Source organism: Ictalurus furcatus, chromosome 7, assembly GCF_023375685.1.
Source record: "Ictalurus furcatus strain D&B chromosome 7, Billie_1.0, whole genome shotgun sequence".
NCBI lineage: Eukaryota > Metazoa > Chordata > Actinopteri > Siluriformes > Ictaluridae > Ictalurus > Ictalurus furcatus.
The window spans coordinates 13,436,839-13,456,493 of NC_071261.1; the positions used below are offsets into that span (position 1 = coordinate 13,436,839).

At 39.2% G+C, this 19,655-nt stretch overlaps 2 protein-coding genes across 3 annotated transcripts; both read right to left on the minus strand.

The window, feature by feature from the left end:
• Window positions 1–387: 387 nt before the first annotated feature.
• Window positions 388–9,932, minus strand: LOC128609830 (putative ferric-chelate reductase 1). Its single transcript, XM_053628649.1, has 11 exons — window positions 9,875–9,932; window positions 9,585–9,676; window positions 9,217–9,423; window positions 8,786–8,878; window positions 7,585–7,750; window positions 5,678–5,760; window positions 5,367–5,555; window positions 5,010–5,105; window positions 4,771–4,915; window positions 2,833–2,943; window positions 388–1,075 (listed from the first exon to the last, which is right to left on the minus strand). Exons 2-11 carry the CDS (start codon window positions 9,672–9,674, stop codon window positions 1,032–1,034), a joined length of 1,224 nt encoding a protein of 407 aa, XP_053484624.1. The 5' UTR covers window positions 9,675–9,676; window positions 9,875–9,932; the 3' UTR covers window positions 388–1,031.
• A 2,424-nt stretch (window positions 9,933–12,356) lies between these two features.
• apol1 (apolipoprotein L, 1) lies at window positions 12,357–19,424 on the minus strand. Of its 2 annotated transcripts, none has more exons than XM_053628651.1 (14): window positions 19,234–19,424; window positions 17,947–18,071; window positions 17,581–17,655; window positions 17,127–17,207; window positions 16,986–17,048; window positions 16,797–16,856; window positions 16,059–16,118; window positions 15,911–15,970; window positions 15,576–15,626; window positions 14,176–14,238; window positions 14,056–14,095; window positions 13,888–13,939; window positions 13,288–13,741; window positions 12,357–13,129 (listed from the first exon to the last, which is right to left on the minus strand). In XM_053628651.1, the coding sequence occupies exons 2-14, from the start codon at window positions 17,953–17,955 to the stop codon at window positions 12,602–12,604; spliced, it is 1,596 nt and encodes a 531-aa protein (XP_053484626.1). In that variant the 5' UTR covers window positions 17,956–18,071; window positions 19,234–19,424; the 3' UTR covers window positions 12,357–12,601. The 2 variants fall into 2 exon arrangements, with proteins under 2 accessions (XP_053484626.1, XP_053484625.1); XM_053628650.1 differs by having other exon boundaries at window positions 14,176–14,241; window positions 19,234–19,423.
• Between the last annotated feature and the right edge of the window lie 231 nt (window positions 19,425–19,655).

Below are 19,655 nucleotides of genomic sequence, written 5' to 3' on the forward strand. Positions count from 1 at the left end.
TAAGAAAGGGATGTTTGTGTCGACTAAATGAAATGAATTCCCTTTACCATTAGAAACACGAGTGAGGGAAGCAGATATTTATACTGGTTGTGTACGTAATAAAATCCTAAGTGTTCTTTTAATTAAGAATCTACCTTCATACCTTACTTACAGCAGGGGTGGGAGGACTAAATGAAATTAAAATCAATGGAAATGTTCCCGTTTAATGTCAACCGGTGTGTACTGTTTTTCACTTTTTTACATTCATTCTGTTCATCTTTTCAATATTGTAGCCTACTTCTGGATTTTAATTAGAGTACCTGTTTAAGGATTGAATAAATGGTGTAACCATTTAATTTCTTAACCCCCCCCCCCCCCCCCCCCCCCCCACTCAGTTTAATGCAGAATAGTACGGGATTGTTACTGTTACCTGTTACTCCTAAGAAGGAAATACTTTTTTTTTTGTGACTGGGTTTACCAAAAGGTGGAGGTGTATTTACTAAAAGAAGACTTACTTCTTATAAACCACAGGTGAGCAAATTCAGTTTACAAGGTGATCAACTAAGAATGTGCATGTAAATACACGTCCCCTGGAAAACAATACTTTCAGCTGCCGCCATCTAGAGGAAGAAACTCAAAGCTATAATCACTCAGATATCAGCAGTCTGAAAGTTTATCATGTTTATATACACACGTACATAAGAAAATGACTGTATTTTTTAATGCACAGAGACTTTTCAACACAGAAAATCAGATTTGAGTCACAATTGCACTTAAACCCAGGGTGAAAATATCACATCTTTGGTTACGTATTTAATTCTTATACTGAATTATACTAATCAATATATTTCATCTCTGATTAAACTGCTATATCTAAAAGTAGAATGTTGAATGTTTATAGGAGTACAGTAAATTAACATCTATTTAATGTTACATTTACAAATCAGAATGTATGCTAATTAGATCTTGGTAAAAGTCAAACACATGCATGGCACAATCAAACAACCAACTAATAACCTTGAGAATTATGGTAACATTAACAAGGCTGGGTTTTATTGCAGACGGAGAGTCAGAGCACTGAGCAGCAAAACCAACACTGAGAGAGAGAGAGAGAGAGAGACAGAGAGAGCGAGAGAGAAAGAGACAGAGAGAGACAGAGAGAGAGAGAGAGAGAGAGAGACAGAGTGAGAGAGAGACAGAGAGAGAGAAAGAGAGAGAGAGAGAGAGAGAGAGAGAGAGAGAGAGAGAGAGAGAGATTTATTGTACATATACATATGGCATGTTGCATGTTGGTGCCAGATGGGCTTTGAAAATCTTCAAAATGTATTTATATATATATATATATCTTCTGGTTTGCAATTGATATACAAAGCTTACACACCCATGTTAAAACAGCAGGTTTTTGTGATATAAAAAAATTCAACAAAAATAAATCATATCAGAACATTCCCACCTTTAATGTAAACGTTACAACCTGTACAATGCCATTGAAATCCAAACTGAAATACGCTGAACTAATACTTTGTTTGATATTATTACACCACTCAGTCATCCTGGGGAAAAGTCTACCAGTGTGGCATATCTTGACTTAACAATATTTTCCCATTCTTTCGTGCAAAAACATTCTAGATCTGTCAAATTCTCCTGTGTACAGACCTCTTAAGGTCACCTCACAGAGTTTTAGTTGGATTCAGGTCTGGGCTCGGGCTATGTTGTTCAAAAACATTGATCTTCTTATGGTTAAGCCATTCCTTTGTTGATTTGAATGTATGCTTTATGTTATTGTTTTGCTCAAAGGTGAAATTCCTTTTAGCCTTCAGCTTACTAGCAAACACCTGAAGGTTTTACACTAAAATCTACTGGTATTTGTAACTATTCATGATTTCCTCTACCTCGATAAAAATCCCCAATTCTGGCTGAAAAAAAAAACAGCTCTAAAGCATGATGCTGCCACCACCATGTTTCATTGTGGGTATGGTGTTCTTTTGGTGTTCTTTTGATGAGATGCTTTTCTTGCCTCAAACATACCTTTTGGAATTATGGAGTTATTATACCTTTTGGAATTGGTCTCATCAGACCATAACACATTTTGCCACATGGTTTGGGGTGATTTAGGTGATTTGGGCTTGGATGTTTTTTTGTGAGAAAAGGCTTCCGTCTAGCCACGCTACCCCATAGCCTAGACATGTGAAGAATACGAGAGATGGTTGTCACATGCAGAGAGTAATTAGTACTCGTCAGATGTCAGATGTTCGTCAGATGTTCCTGCAGCTCTTTAGGTATTTGCCGTAGGTCTCCTGGCAGGCTCGTTGATCCGTTTTTGTCTTGTCCTTTCATTAGTTTTGGAGGGACATCCTGTTCTTGGTGATGTCGCTGTGGTGCCCCATTTTCTCCATTTGTTGATGACGGCCTTCACAGTGTTCCATGGTACGTCTAATGTTTTGGACATTCTTTTATACCCCTCCTACACAAACAGTCTTTATTTGGGGTTAATTTGAATAATTTAATTGATGACAGGCATATGATAATTACTTTTGAATATGAGATTGAATGTGATTGGTTCATTTTGAACACACTGAATTATAAAAGGATGTTCACACTTATGAATCCTGGTTATTGTAAATTTTTTTTGTTTTTCCTATTTTTCCCTAAAATGTTTCTGATTGTTTTTCACTTAATTTTCATACATTGTAATTTCACATTGAGAGTGGGAAAGGTTCTGACATGATTGATCTTGGTTTCATTTTATTTATTTTACAAAGACCTGTCATTTTAACCTGCCACTGGTTTGTTGTGCATTTACACTTTAGGAAGCAACGCATAAGTAAAAAACCTAGTTTAATGTGTGTTTACCATGAGTCCAGCGGCTGACGATTGAGTTGCTGCTGTTCTGGCCAGTGGGATCAGTCGGGTTTAATGGTACTTTGGAGTCAAACATTATAGCTGCATTTCCCAATTGGATTTCTGTGGAATTGGAGTGGAGAACCTTTATTAAACAGTAAAAGATCATGCTGCCATCTTAAGAGCAAATGTTAGATGAGGAATTAAGTGAGCAATGCCGATAGTTAGTATATGCCGAAGTCATTAATCTGTGATGCATTTTCCTTAATAAAATTGCCAAATTGGGGGTTTCCTCCAGGTTCCCTGGTTTCCTCCCCAGTCCAAAATCATGTATTGAAAGGATCTCTAAATTGTCCGTAGTATGTGAATGGGTGTGCAATTATACCCTGTAATGGATTGGAACCCGGTCCAGGGTGTCCCCCGCCTTGTGCCCAGAGTTCCCTAGGATAGGCTCCAGAAAATGGTACAGTGGATGGGTGGACGGATGGAAATTGTCAAATGAAACTGATTTGAACCCTTTAGACTGCTTTCACAATTTGTGTTGCATTTTACATGAACATTTTCTCTGCATCCAATATAAACAAGTATGAGATAATTCCAAGATGGCACTTGTGATGTCAGCTGCTGTCATGACTGCTCCGACCACACTTTGTTATCGTATCATTAGATACAACAGAAACACTCTTATTTCTATTGGCTTACAATCCACTCACCTATTGTTATTTTTAACACCGATTCGTGCTGGCTGAGCCAATCCAGTCTCCGGAGAACAAGCTCAATGACTTCAGGGCCAGGGTTAAGTTCCAGAGGGACATTTGGAGCTGCAACCTTCTCTGCTTCACTGAGACATGGCTGAATTGAGTGTTACCAGACCACGCCATCCAGCTGGCCAAGTTCTTCTCAGTTTACAGCATGGACTAAACAGTGGAGTCACGGAAGTCAAGGGGAGGTGGAGTGTGTCTGATGGTAAAGAGCAGCTGGTGAACAAGCACAAGCATTGTTTCTCCGCCATGCTCCTGCACACCCAACCATCAAATGTTACCCTTTCTACCATCCTCAAAAAAATTTACAGTGCCATTCATTTTCCTCCAACCAATCAGTGGCCACAGACTGGGATGTGATCAGGCTCAGCTCTGATTTATCTGGAAACTGGCAGATGATAATCCACAAAACCGTCATCAGAACATTCACAAGGCTCTGAGATCTCGCACTGCTGTCTAAAACACTCTTGGCTCTGAGAACATGGCCCAGTACAAGGCTAGATTGCCAACTTGCTGACAGACAGACCGATCAGCTGAGCGTACCGTCTGCATTGAGATCCCTGACCAGCAGTCTATCTACAACAAGCAGTGCTGCACCAAGGCCAAGAAGATAGTGAAGACCTCAGCCATCCAAACAATGGACTCTTCTCTCTGTTGTGGTTAGGGAAACATTTCCACTCCCTTACGGGCAACAGGGACAGAAGATGAGATGGAACTTCTTCCCACAGGCCATTCAGGAACTCAACCAGGACACCCACTACCTCAGCACAAATCTGCACCTTATACATGTCATACAGTTTCTGCCACAGATCTTTGTATCCCTTATATCATATTTTTATATTTTTAATTTCTTCCCTGTATAGAAGTAAATTCGGGTTTATGTTAATTCTATTTTTATGTCGCGGACAGTCAAAAAAAGCACTTCATTGCACATCATACTGTGTATGTGACCAATGAAATTTTTAATTTGAAATCAGACTTAAAATCCTGGCTTATTATTTTTAAACTTAACATATTAATGTTGAACTAATAAGACGTGTTCAGTTCGGGTTCGGGTTAGGGTTAGTCTGGGTCCACCAAGAGCATCAAAGCCTGATGTATCTGTTGAATGTGAAGGTTATGTTGGATTTTATTGGATTTCATAAAAGTGAAGTTAAAATATGAGCTATCATTTATTGTCAGAACTCACCATTGGTGGTTCCACTCAGAATGGAGACACTAAATGAGGTCTCATCAGATTTGTTGCTGATGGTGAAACTGGCGCTGGTGTTGAAGATACACTGAATAAGACTCGGGTTTTGTGCAACTACACCTTGAACGTTGTACACAACGGTCTGGGAAAAGAGGACAAAAGAATTCATGAGCATTCCCTCCTCTTAACCTGTTATTAATTTTGAGATTGGGTTTGATAATATTTTTGAGCCTCACCACATTAGCAGGGATCCAAATTTGGCCTTTTTGAATAGCTGTTTGGAAGAAGAAACTGTTGCTGATATTGATGCAGGCAAACAAAATGGTAGTTCCCTGAAAAAAAGAAAAAAGAAAATAGTCACTCAGTGATTTCTCTTTCAAATGTGTTTTGCAGCAGCAGGTTTTATACCCAGTGTGTGTGTGTGTGTGTGTGTGTGTGATTGTGCCCTGCGATGGGTTGGCACCACGTCCAGGGTTTCCCCTGCCTTGCCCCAAGTTCCCTGGGGAGGCTCCAGACTCTCAGCACCCTGTGTAGGATAAGTGGTACAGAAAATGGATGCTTGGACATTAATAACTATATCATTCAAGTTTTACCTGTTTATTGAGTCCCAATGCGACATATCCAGCTGTTGTGCCACTGAGTTCAAAGAAGAACATTTGGTTTTTTAACTGAATTGAGACGAAAAAGCAGCTGGAGGTTCCTGCAGGATCACAATTAGATGGAAACGACACACACTCCTTAGTGCTGCCACAACTGTTACGAGTGATGCTGAGCTGAAGATGCTGAGAAAACAAGAGATATGATCAGTGTCATTAACATAACTCAACGAGAAACGACATGTCTGGTTAGTTCAACAGGAGAGTTAAGAAGAGTGATGATGATTGTGAATAATAAACTCCATTACATTTGGAATATTGCTCTTTGGGTCTGCCAGGTTTAATGATCCTTTGGAGTTAAATACCATAGCTGCATTTCCCAGGTCTGTTCCTGTAGGAATGAAACAGAATATCTTTAATAAACATCTCTTCTAGGTTAAATCCCTGTCAGCATTTTTTCTTCTGTGTTTTGTTTCTTTCTTGTACTTGTAAAGCAACCTTGGGTATGAGAAAACCGCTATATAACTTCTGACCATAACTCTGGAACATTCTGACCAAAGTTGGGCCAAGTGCTGCCAACGCTCTAGCACCACCATCGGGTCAAACTTAGACCTAATTGGAAGTACGTTAATGGTCATAACTTTCGAACTGTATGTCCAAAATTTAAAAGCCAGTTATCCCTGGATTCCTGCTCCACCTTGTGGTCAAGAACTGTACCAATTTTTAAAAAATTCCCTTATGTCATTTGAAGAGCTTGTACTAAAAACACACTTCTTTTTTCCCATAATTCCCTGGAGTATGCTGAAGTGAACACACACCAAGATCTGAAATTCAGTGTACTTCCTGGTGACCATCTTGGATTTTGACAAAAACTGTTTTTTCTGCTACTCCTCCTACAAATGGTGTCTAATCAACACCACCTTTGGCAGTCATCATATTTAGACTAACCTGGACAAGTTATCAAAAGAATGTTGAAATTCCAAATGGTTTGCCCATAATGTGCTAACAGATCCAACGGCGAAGCCACCAAACAGGACGTGAGGCTGTAAATGCTGCTTGCGGCTTTAATTACCAAAGGTGCATAGGCACCCTTTTGTTATTCTGTTTTCTTCTTCTTCTTCTTCTTCTTCTTCTTCTTCTTCTTCTTCTGGCGAGGGTGTCTATGGCAGCCCATAGAATTGTCCAGTAAAAAGTTATACAATTTGGCACACTGATTGGGGAGGGTCTAAGGAACATTTGAACCAAATTTGGGCCAAGTGCTGCCAACGCTCTAGCGGGTAAAATTTTACTTCCTGTCGACCATCTTGGATTTTCTCAAAAATATGCATATGCAATGATTTTCATGAAAGCACCACTTACTGGTCAAAAGTTACAGGAACATGCTGAAAATGCTTCCATCAAACCACTAGTTTTGCTCCTCTTCCTACAAATTTTGTCCAATCTTCAGCAAATTTGGCTCACATCATCTTGAGACCTGTCTAAACAACTGTCTGCTGCCATTCTAGCCGTTCAGCATACTATCATACAGACAACACAGAGTGAGGCACTGTGAGGCACTCAAAGAGGATCAAATGTTTGCTTATCCAAATATGTCAAAAAAGCCAGCAATTTCCATGGAGATATATATATGTACATCACTTTGCTTGTATTTCCTCATTTGTAAGTCACTTTGGATAAAAGCATCTGCTAAATGAATAAATGTATGTAAATGTAACAGTTGCAGCATGTCTGTGAATGTACGGCTCACCGAGTCTGGTTGCTTGGCCCCTGAAAATGCTGCTTGTGTTTATTATTATTATTATTATTATTAGTAGTAGTAGTAGTAGTAGTAGTAGTAGTAGTAGTAGTAGTATCTCACTATTGCATTGTTTTATCATTACCTTACTTTTCAAGAGAAATTTGTTCAATACACGTTACATGCTGAATTGAGTCAAAATGCTTATAAACTGTAGACGTATAAGGTTGTTTTTTTTTCAGTGTTGTAAACAGTCTTTCTCACTGTAGAATGGTGAATTAAATTTTTTTTTTGGAGATGGTGTGGCTGTAGTAACCTTGCTGCTGTTTACTTTCTTAATGATTGGGGAAGTAGGAAGGGTGTACTTTTTCCCACCTGGGTTCTGAATGTTGGTTTATTTTTTGAGAAGGTGTGTGTGTGTGATTCAGTCATAAGAAAAATTCTAATGAATCAATACAGGATACGAGTATGAAAGCTCACCATTTGTGTTTCCATTAAGGATGGCGATGTTGAAAGACAACTGAACAGTTGCTTTGATGAGGATGGAACTGAGGAGGATGGAATTGAGGGTGATGTTGAAGACACACTGAATAAGACTCTGGTCTCTTGTTACTGAACCCTGAACACTAGTTATATTTATGGCAGTCTATGAAGAGGGACAGAGAGAGACAGTGTTGGGGTTAGGGTTAGAGATTTAGGATTGGAAATTCATAAGAATTTGGAAATCTGAAAGGCGTATAAAAGTTTAGCATTAGTGGTTATACAACCTCAATTCCGAAAAAGTTGGGACAGTATGTAAAATGCTAATAAATAAAAACAAAGAAGAGTGATTTGTAAATGTACTTTGACTTGTATTTAAACAAAAAACCTATAAAGACACCTATAAAGCATCAAATAAAGGTATTTGATGCTTTAACTAATCAACTGCATCGGTTTTGAAGGTAAACGTTTATTTTGAAATTAATGCATGCAACACATTCCAAAAAAGTTGGGACAGGAGCAGTTTAGGACTAATAGCGATGTGAGAAGTTGAAATAAGAAGGTGATGTGAAACAGGTGAGGCAATCGTCTAATCATAGTATATAAGGAGCCTCCAAAAAAAGGCCTAGTCCTTCAAGAGCAAGGATGGATCAAGGCTCTCCAATCTGAGAACAGATGCGTCGGTGAATAATCCGACACTTTGAGAACAACATTCCCCAAAGACAAATTGGTAGGATTTTGGGCATTTCACCTTCTACAGTGCACAATATAATTCAAGGAACCCGGTCAAATCTCGGTGCATAAAGGGCGAGGCTGAAAACCGCTTCTGAATGCACGTGATCCCCGATCACTCGCTTTTTTGAGTGTGTTGCAGTCATCAGATTTTAAATGAGTGTATGCTTTCAAAAATAACTTAAATTCACAAAGTAAAACATCAAATAATTTGTTTTCAATATAGTACAGCGTAAACTGAATTTTCAAATGACTCTTTTTGTTTTTGTTTTTTTTTTGCATTTTCCATAATGTCCCAAACTTTGTAAGTCCCAAATTGGGCTTATAATTTTATTGGTTGGAGCAACTGCATTCTGTATGAAATTTAATGAAATCTCTTATCGAATTGTTAATTATTGCATTATATCTGAAATTTATGTCTCACTCTTCATATACACAAATCAAGTGAACTTCTACGTCAGAGTCATACCAGGTTAGCAGGAGTCAACACTGAGCCGTTCTGAATAGCTGTTTCGAAGAAGGTGCTGTTGTTATTGTTGCCACAGACGAACACAGCAGTTCCCTAAAAAGAACAATTATTACAACCGTAACTCGGTGGAAGTGTTGATTTGAACAAGGAAGTAAAATCCATCAATTTTACAGGTTTATAATTATTTAACTATATTGATCATTAAATGACTGAGATTTACTAACTGCCTCACTGTTGTGTTATTTTTGTTCAAATATGTTTATGTAGCTGGTCTACCAGTTTGACCAGTTCGGCCTGCGTTTTGGCAGCTGGGAGCTCGTCAGACTGAGCTGGATGTTTCAGTTTACAAGAAATGTAAAGATATTTATTTCATATTTATTGATTCTAAATTTATCAGCCAATAAAAAGTGGTTCTGAGTTCATCATTTTACTTGAATTAGTTGCTGGGTTTGGCTGCTAGTGGGTGTGAGTCCCAGCGCCACATATCCTGAAGTTGTGCCGGAGAGTTCCACGGTTAGTATTGCATTACTGAGCTGAGTAGAGCTGAAAAAACAGCTGGAGTTTCCTGCAGGATCGCAATTAGACGGATTTGACACACACAGCTTAGTGCTGCCACAACCAGTAAGAGTGATGTTGGTCTGAAGATCATAAGAAAGAAAAAGAACCATCATTAACCCTAATAATAATTTACAATGGTCTTCTGTTTCCATACAGATGATTTATACTGTCTATCAGTAACAAAAAGATAAGTCCATGTTACAGAACAAGTCCAGTGATCCTAACGCTTTGTTTTTCTTACACCGAGTGATTTCGTTGTCTGCAGCTGGGCTTCAGTGACGTGACAAACGGCGCAGACGAACACAACCGCCACGATCAGTCTGGCCTCCATGTCTGATAACACACACACGTACAGCGTTGCTGTTTGTTTCCAAACTCTTTCCTTCTGAACTAGTGCACTACGCCGCAATTTTCAACCTCTACATTTCAAATGAATAAATGAATCAACACAGTTATTCGTACTTAGTAAACAATTCTAACATTATATTTAAGTACAGTTGAAAACAAACGGTGAAAAAAAAGACAACTGACCTGCTAAGATGGAATGATAAGACGGCTGATTCTGTACGCAGTGAATAAGATGCCTAGCGTGTGTGACTCGTGCCTAGATGGGTCAGTCTTTTTAAACTCTGAGGGTGTGGCATCTGCAGAAATAAAAAAAGTTGAAATACAGGTTTATTATTGATGTAAAATGAGCATCATAACAGAAACGTGAACCCACACTGGGGACACCTTATAGTGATCCATTCAAAAGACTGTCGAAGGTCAGTGTTCATGAATAAAATCAAAACTATAAAAAAGAAATGTAATGAGAGGAACTAGCTGAAGGAATAGCTGTTTTTCCTTTAAATCTATCACTTTCTTCACTAAACTCGATTGTCCATGTCGGATTCTTCAAGTCAACTTCATCAATAAAATATCTTAAAATAGAACGTGTTTCTCTGAAAACTGTGGGTGGCTGAACTTGACCTAATGACTTACAGTCTCCTAGTTAGCTTTGACTACAGCTTGGATTTAACTGGATTCTGAACTTGACATACCGTCACATAACTAGGCCTCGACTTATTTACAAACTCCTAGATAGCACAAATGTTCAACAGAGAGATTTCTGGAATAGCTCATTGATTTACCTACTAATCATGTAAACAGATGAGATACATTATAATCTTGGGGAAACGTGCTTGTGCGAGTCATCAAGACTTTCAAGGCGTGGCACCGTTACCCATTCTTGGTCCTCATGGCCAAGGTGAAATATGTACCTGTATATCAGGACAGCTGAAAGACTTGATCCCTGGTTAGCTTGATGGGTTTGTTCTTTATTTGATTAGTTTAATTCATCCCACAGTGCTGTTGAATTCCGGATTGGTCAGAATATCTTGAATAATTGGCAGTGGTGGCTCGGTGGTTAAGACATTGGCTTACTGCTCAGAAAGTCATAAGTTCAAATCCCAGCACCACCAAGGTGTCATTGTTGGGCCCTTGAGCATGGCCCCTAACCCTCAACTGCTCAGATTTATAAATGAGATAAATATAAGGGCATCTGCCAAATGCCATAAAAAGTTGAACATTTTCCGACATCTTCAGAACAGAGGAGTTTCTGCTTTGTGGTTTCTCAGGTAACATGGCGAGCTGCGATTTTGTCGTAATACAGTTTTTCCCCCATCGCTTCAACGCACTTCACTGAACATTACACGCACGACTCATAGCCAAATAATGCACTCAGAATCATTCACACAGAGCAGATATGTACTGTACACACACCAACCAACACAGCTACATATTCTGTATTTCAAAACACAAAATATGTGTAAATAAATCGTCGGCAATAAGATGTGACATTGCAGGGAATATTGTTAAATATCATACGTAATGTACGGTGTTACACCTTGAGATATACATACGATTTCAATATCATTTCAATATCATCCAGTTCCTCAATACTATAAAAAATATAACGTCTTTCTAAATTCTCCCCATTAATTACTTCTCCCCAGAAATTCTGACATTCCTTACTTTACCTAATAAAGTCATTATTATTTGCTTTAATTCCTGCCGTTTCCTGTAATAAATAAATAAATCGTTATTCAGACGATGACGATGATGGATTCGATCTTACGCGCCGGCTCATAAGGTTTTACTCAGACTCATGGAGTCCGTGCCAGCTCGAGTGCACGCTGTTATTAAAGCAAAAGGCAGACATGATAAATACACCAAAATTCTGACCTCCATCCAATTATTGAAAAGATTCCACTTTTCACTCAAGTGAAGTTTATTGGCAGTAATTATCACTTGTAACAAAACAGTTTGTCGTAAACCCCACTGTGTGTGTGGTTTTAAAGACAAAAGAACAGAATTCCGACAGTTTCATCATAAGACAATACAGTAAAAACCCTGAGAAATGACAACAGGGACACGTAGACTATCTACAACAAAGCGCTCAATGTGCAAATATAAAAGACAAAACATGAGATGTCTAAAAGCTTTTTTTTTTTTAAACAAATATACAATGTTTTCAGTACTACTGCTGAAATGTGAAACAGTCAGGACTAGGCTTGTGTGTTATAACATTATTATCATTCTTACACCATATTACATTTGATCAGCATTTATATTATATTTCCAATTTATATTATATTCCCAGACCTGCCAAAATGTATCTGTTTTTTGCATAGCAGCTCAACAAAACCATCGGAGAAGCTGGTGTTAGACAGTAAACAGTTGATATTTAGGTGCACTGCATTACAGGTAGATTGGGGATTTTGGGGTGGGGGGGGGGGGGGTGAAGCCCCGCCCACTTCCTGAATCTCATCTCTTGCTTTCTGTCAAGGTAAAAATGGGCAATGTTTTGAGTTCCTTCGTGTGAAATAAGATCTATCAGTGTATATCTGACTTTAGACCTGTATATATTTATTCAGGTTATTATTTTTATTTAAATATTTCTGCCAACATTTTTTCCCGATTTTGATCCGAATAATCCTAACGGTGATTATTATAAGGTCATTACATTCACTGCTTTGTTTTTCTTTCTTTTTTTTTTTTTTTTTTTTACCGGGAAGAGATTCAGGAGGATGCTGAGGAGAAGGTGTAGAAGATAGCAGTGGCATTGTTAATTCTTTTTGTAGGAGTGTGTTTGCAGTGGAGAAGCTCGTGGAGGAGAGTAAGAAGGTGCAGGTTTTGGATAAGGACATTGAGAAAATGGAGGAGTGCCGTTTGGAGATGGAAGAGGAGGACATACGATTCATTTAAGACAGGACTGTGTCAGGACTGAGTTTGAGCTTCTGCCTGTGCTTCAGTGTTCTGTGACAGAGAAGAGGAAACGCAGGGAAAAGTAGAGGAAGAGATGGAGGTGCCAGAGGTGGATGAAGAGGAGGACAGGGCGGTTGAGGTGGAAATGGAGGATGAGGGGCTGGAGATGGAGATCGTGGAGGTGTTGGAACACTGCAGCTCCTCTCGGATCATATTGAGCTCCACCAGTCCTTGATGCAGCTGCTCTGCCACATCCCTGATCTTTCTGGCAAATTCCGACTTGGCTCCTTTCCTAAGTTCATGAGAGTCCTTTGCCACGAAGTAAACATCCATGGCAACAAAGAGACCGGTGAGGACGCCCGTCGCCATGGCTGCAACCTGAACTGCTCTGGCTGCTGTGCCACCTGTTGCCATGGCGACTTGTGTGAACCTGGTGATCTCATTGGCGTTGATAAGCACTGCTTTGCCCGCCATGACGCCGTCCTCGTAGATATTGTTGATTCCGGAGAAATCGCTATCGTACGCCTTTAGCTTTTTCACCTTCGAATGAAAACGGGATGAATCAACGGTTACAATGTTAAAAGGATTTTTAAAACATCAACTTTGTCATTAATTTATCCTCAGTATGTGCTGGTCAGAGTCCAATTAAACTCAAATGTTCGCTACGTGATGGAAAACTTACTGAAGGAACTCCTCACCTTGGGAGCATTTAACTCTCGCAGGTTCTCGATGCCTCGTTTGATGAATCGTGTGCATTTGTCGATGTCGGCCATCTTGCTCTGGAAGTCCTTCACGATACGCTCCACTTTCTTGCGGTCCATCGAGCCATGGACGGTGTTGGAGATACTGGCCGAGGCCGATGTTAACCCGCCTGCTGCAGCCACGCCCAGGCCCACTGCTGTGACAATCAGGGATGTTCCCATTGTAACAGGCGCCAGGGCGAGGCCTGTTATAGTGGCCACACCCCCAATAGCGCTGGTGGAGCCACCTGTGATCTGGGCCACTTTGGCCCTTTTGTTGAAGCGGTCCAGACCGTCGGCGATGAGGTTGAGGTCAATGATGTGCTGCCAAAGAGCTTCTGCTCGCTCTGAAAACAGCTGGTTAAACACGCGAATGCCGCGTTGCACCTTTTCAGCTGTTAGTGCAAATGTCCTAAAGAGAGGAAAACAACTGTAGAATTTACTGACATTTTAAAATTTGCATTAAAACGGGAAAAAAGGATTACTAGAACGCAAAGCCTTAGTGTGAAAAAGTAAAGTAAGAGAAGTAAAATACTAATTTGTTGCTAAGCAGCTTACTTAGCCTCCTCTTTTTCTGTCATATCTTCATCTTTGAACATCGGCTCCCATTCTGAACAACACAAGCAGACGCTATGGTTACCTTAGCATTCATTTATGTCACACGTTCTCAGCCTTAATGTTGTTACCCATCTAAAATCTGTATATATACGCTTTAAACACACTCACGTTGGACCGTGCTCCACCACTCCATGAGGCTGTCAAGATCCTGTGAGAGAAAACAAGTCGTATACATCTACATAAAACTAACTGTAGAAAAAGAAAAAGGTAGACGTATTGCTGAAAAACCTCCTCGTCTTCGCTGTGAACTCGTTCCAGACGAAACCCGTTCAGCTGCTCCATGAGCGAATTCTTCTTTACGGAAAAAAAAGACAAAATATTTAGAAAATCCTATACATAAGCTTGTCCTCACTTTGCATGTTTGTTTGTTTTTTTATTATTGCAAATCATTTTTAAAATACATTTTCAAATGCAAATCTTCAGCATGACATTTTTTTTACCTGCAAGGTGTAAACCTGCAGACCAGTAAGAGTTTGGGTAAGCGTCTAAGAACTTAGCACATCTTCATTTGGTAATTTTATTCCACTCTTACTCGCAAAAATGCTCCAGATCTCTCAGACAGTGAGCGGATCTCCTGTACACACCCCTCTTCAAGTCATTCCACATGTTTTTGACAGGACTTTTGCAAAATGTCGTTCCTTTGTTGAGTTGGATTTGTGCTGGAAAGTGAAATTTCTGTTCATCTTCAACTGTCTAACAGAGGCCTGCAGGTTTTCTGCCAATATAGATTTTGGAGTATTTGGAGCTCTCCATGATTCCCTCTATCTTGACTAGAACCCTAGTCCCAGCCAAAGAAAGAAAAGCAGAACCATAACGTGATGCTGCCACCACCATGCTTCACTCTGGGTATTTTGTTCTTGTCTTGTTTTTGCATCAACAACATATCTTTTAGAAGTTTAGAAGTCCTACAGTGGTCTCATCAGACCATGACACATTTGTCTTCGCCACCCTACCCCATAGCCCAGTGAAGAATACGAGAGATAGCTGTCACATGCAGGGTGTAACCAGTATTTGCCAGATGTTCCTGCAGCTCCTTTAATATTGCTGTAGGTCTCTTGGCAGCCTCCCTGTTAAGTTTTCTTCTTGTTCTTTTGTCTATTTTGGCGGAACATCCTGTTCTTGATGATGTTTCTTTTTCGTTTTTGAATCTAAAACATTTCTATTTGTTTTTCACTCAACTTTTGTTGGTTGCTAAATTCCATTAAAGGAATTATTTTAACTTTTTTTACATCATTAAAAACCTGCAATATTAATAGAAATGTGTCAACTTTTTCAACCCCAATTCCAAAAAGTTCCCAATTAACCTCCAGCTGTTTTTCTTTTCCAGCTTATTGTTGGCCCCGTCCCAGCTTTTCTGCAACGTGTTGTAGGTCTGAAATTCAAAATGACCTTACTTTTTCCCTTAAAATGCTATACTTCCTCAGTTTAAACATTTGATAAGCTTGCTATGTTCTGTTGTGAATAACATCTGGGTTAAACACATTCTATGGCCTTAAAGGTACAGCCAATAAAAATGGCTACCTTTTACACATAAACAGTCTACGACTCGCTTACGTTTCCATTTACGGATTCTGCAGGAAGACTTTAATGGACAGTAATAGGCAGTAAAATTTCCCCTCTCTGAATACCTCTACATCATCATTGCCATCTTCTCCGCTCTTCTTCTGAACCATTTTACTCTGTAATAAATAAAGAAAGAAATAGCTTAATTGAATAAATGAATAAAAACAACGCATGTACAGTTCTGCTATGTAAGATAAATGAACATAAATTCACACATACAGTATACATAAGCAGTTATACTGAGCTATTCAACACCCATGGACATTACTGTTGTGAAGGAAAATGCTGACTCAATTAACTCTAATTAACATTAACAATTAACCATTCTGATTTCCAGTGTTCCATTAAAGTGAAATGAAAAACCCCCACAGAAACGAAAGATAAAGTTTTCTCCCCCTACCTTAGATGTCACATGAGGCATGAAGGGATTCTTCTTTTTCTTTACATTCTTTTTCTTTGGCTTTTAGTGGAGAAAGAAACCAACATTAAAAGTTTGTTATTATTTGATTATTATTGATTATGAAACGAATAAGCTATGATGATTATACCGGTATTTTTTCTCTCTCGACTGCAGCGGCTGCTTCGTTCACATGCTTGTCACTGTCATCCTGTTACACGCGTTTTACACGTGCGGTGATGAAAACAGCGTGTGAAAACATTACACAAAACACGTTCATGCAATTTATCATCCGGCTGAAGTTTCCTGGATCCAAAATCTCAAGGCTCCGTCACCAACTGGGTTCATTTCAATATCCCTACAACAAATCATCGTTTCTGCATGTGTATTATCTAATTATGATTGTTACTTTGGAGAATTTGTCAAATCGAATTGCGTTCGATTTTTGTCATTCTATGAATGTGCACTTATATTTTAAAGTAAACACACTCTACCTCTACCTCAGAAGGTTGTGAGTTCAAATCCCAGCACCGCCATGCTGTCCCTCCTGGGCCTTAACCCTCAACTGCTCAGTTGTATAAATATATATATTTACTTTCACTTCTGTAAGTCGCTGTAAGTTTACCCCGTGAAGGAAGTGGCCACATCTGGCACAGATATGACTAGCACACAGCTGTTCACCTAAAAGTGAGCATAGTGTGTGTTAAGCTCAACTGCTATTGAGGTAGCCATGCATACATCACTGTCTTTCCTCCCTTTTGTGGAATTCCAACTTGAGCGTGTCTCTTTCAGCTATTTGGCCTACTTGTAGTTAGCCAGGTTCTCAGAGTTGTAAGCGGCAGTCAGAGAATAATCAGAGAAGAATGATGCTGAACATGTGTTTTGTTACCTGACCTCCTATATCTTCACCTCCTTTGACCTGCTGTTTGTTACCAGACACAACAGAATCCTAAGACGAAACAAGAGAAGGAATAAACCACTGGATGTCCACCATGTTCACTTGATCACTCGCTAGTATGCATGTAAGGTAACAGAGAGACAGAGAGAGAGGAAAAGACTAAGTAAACCTCTGCTGTACCTGATTATGATCCGCGTCGGTTGGATTCAGACTCAGACGGTGTGAGATGGTCTTTCTGAGCTCCTGGTGAACAGAAAAGCTGATTAACATCACAAACATCACAATCTCTGTTTTTTATAGTTATTCTGTAACACACTGTACCTCCTCACTGGGTCTTGGAGGGACGAGAGGAGTTTCATCTGCACGGTCTTTCTTCTCTGTGATGTCTGAGCTCCCAGCACCCTGAAACACACACACACACAAACACACACACACAAAGACAGGCTGAGTCTCATGAGCGTTATTCAGAGAAGGGAAAGGGAAGGAATGAAAGTAGGAAGTGACAGGAACAGGAAGAGAATAATAATATAATAATAATAATATAATAATAATAATAATAATAATAATAATATAATATTAATAATAATAATAATATCAGTATCAGTGTTGTTAAATTGAATACTAAAAACGTTTAAAAACAAGGATAATATAAGCTGAGTTAAAAAGTCAGCAAACTTAGACTAGAAACTGAATTCTGTTGGTTTCGCTTCCACATATAAGTGGACTTTTGATTGGTGAAATCCCCACGCTGCTCTTGCACAGATGTTTCTCCCACCTGGTCATGAGTGCAGTTCTGAGCCGGTTTGGGAGAGCGCCTGAAAAAGCTGCTCAGCATTCCTCCTGACTTTTCCTGTAAACAAGGAACGGATGACGTGAGACGCACAGCAGTGTAGGATTCACACGTTCACGGATAGGGGACACAATTTTATCAAAGAACTTTTATAGTAACCGAAAGGATGTACAGTAACACCCCTGCGAAAGCACTCCACCAGCCCTTGTCTTCTCTCTCTCTCGCTCTCTGTGGTTTAACCTTTATACTGTATGGACCATGAAAGAAAGGAACTTCTATCTCTCTCTCGCTCAGGCTACAAAGAGAAGGTTTCTCACCTCATGGTGAGACCATAAAAAGAAAATGGCTCACATCGTCCATCAGTGTAAAATCAGCCGATGCTGCCCAGTTACGAAACCGTATCCACAGACAGGTCAATCACACTGCATCACCGTTCACCTGGAGTGGAGTCACCTCACCACCGATCAATCTGCAAACTGTACAAGAACATTGTGTCCTCACATCGACTGAACATCTGGGCAGAAAGAGATCATGTTTACTAGTTGTACTGTGCAGAGTCATTTGCAGCTACAAGCTATATATTTATATATTTCTCTAAAGCTGCTTTGTGATAACATTCACTGCTATACACAGAAAACTGAACTAAAATCAACATTGTTTTAATCACATGTAAATGTAAGCAGATCTGCACTCTCCGGTTTCTGAATGACTCTGACTGCCGGATACTCAGACCGATGTTGGACTGTGAAATCGGATCATGTAAACATAGGCAAAATGATTACTAACCAACCGGCCAGTGCTGAGGATTTTACTGCCACTGATCTGGTTAAATCTACTACATAGTTATTATTCATGTAGATTAATAAACATGTAAATACTAATAATAACACAGTAATAAATATAAATAAGTCATCGTAAAACAATCAAAACATACAGCAGTAGTAAAGTTAACCTGAAGTTACAGCATGATAAACATTTATAAATAAATAAACAAACGAACTGATTGGAAAAAAATACATGTTTATTAATTCATGTAGATTAATAAACATGTAAATACTAATAATAACACAGTAATAAATATAAATAAGTCATCGTAACACAATCAAAACATACAGCAGTAGTAAAGTTAACCTGAAGTTACATCATGATAAATATTTATAAATAAATAAACAAACAAACGGAACTGATTGGGGGAAAAAAATTGAATAAACACGTTTTATTGTGTTAATGGTAAAGCCGTTATTTTTAGCCACGCCCATAACAATAAGAATAGCGTCGGCACCGGTCGTGGCCACGCCCACAATATCAAGGTCATTTGAGAGACTGAGGCAGTGGGAAGTTACTGTGTTACGCTTTTGATAAACAGGGTTTTGTTTTGTTTTTCAACACTAAGATTAAAGTGTCTTGTTTGTCAGTTTATTATTAATAATCATTTCAACATTCAATCTTTCACTGATTTTCAAGGTTAAAGTGGTTAACGGTTAAAGTGCACAAACTGACGAAAATAGCTCCAGGTCACTTTCTTATTAAACCCGTTTCAAAGCATTCAGACCTCATATTGTTCTTTCTGACACTCAATACTGACACTTTTACAGAAAAATATGAAAAGAGAAAGAAAAAAACAACTCGCCAGCTTACTGTGTTACAACCCGAGCTCTTCCTTTCTTTTCACTCCGAGTTAAACGGTAAGTTAGTGACACTCTTTTTCTGGGTGTGTTCTTCCCTGAAGGTGTTCCACTGCTACTCTCTTCTTCCTGAGTGAAAATCTTCCACTAGTCACCGATTCGACTGATCAGTCTGTTTGTGCTTTAAAACGCCTTCGGGTTCATGTGGAAAGCCAAAGAGGCCACAAATCATGACTGCTTGCGGATACTCGTGTTTATCCCATTGTCAGTGACTTCTTCTTGCCATTTCCAAATCCTTCACAGTTCCTCATACAACCGAGGGCGTCCTCGCCCCACCTGACTCTGCAGCGGGTGTCATTTGTATGAGGAACTGTAAAGGATTTGGAAATGCAAGAAGAAGTCAGTGACAATGGGGTAAATATGAGTAACATGAGT

Excerpts from the sequence above, each read along its gene's own strand:
- LOC128609830 (XM_053628649.1), bottom strand. The coding sequence starts at position 9,674 with ATGGAGGCCAGACTGATCGTGGCGGTTGTGTTCGTCTGCGCCGTTTGT. Across the intron at positions 8,879-9,216 it reads AAACCCAGCAACTAATTCAA|GGAACTGCTGTGTTCGTCTG; the intron begins GTAAAATGATGA and ends TGTTCTTTTTAG. Across the intron at positions 5,106-5,366 it reads CATTGGGACTCAATAAACAG|GGAACTACCATTTTGTTTGC; the intron begins GTAAAACTTGAA and ends TCTTTTTTTCAG.
- apol1 (XM_053628650.1), bottom strand. Across the intron at positions 17,049-17,126 it reads CTCCAAGACCCAGTGAGGAG|GAGCTCAGAAAGACCATCTC; the intron begins GTACAGTGTGTT and ends TCTGTTCACCAG. Across the intron at positions 14,096-14,175 it reads TTCACAGCGAAGACGAGGAG|GATCTTGACAGCCTCATGGA; the intron begins GTTTTTCAGCAA and ends TTTCTCTCACAG.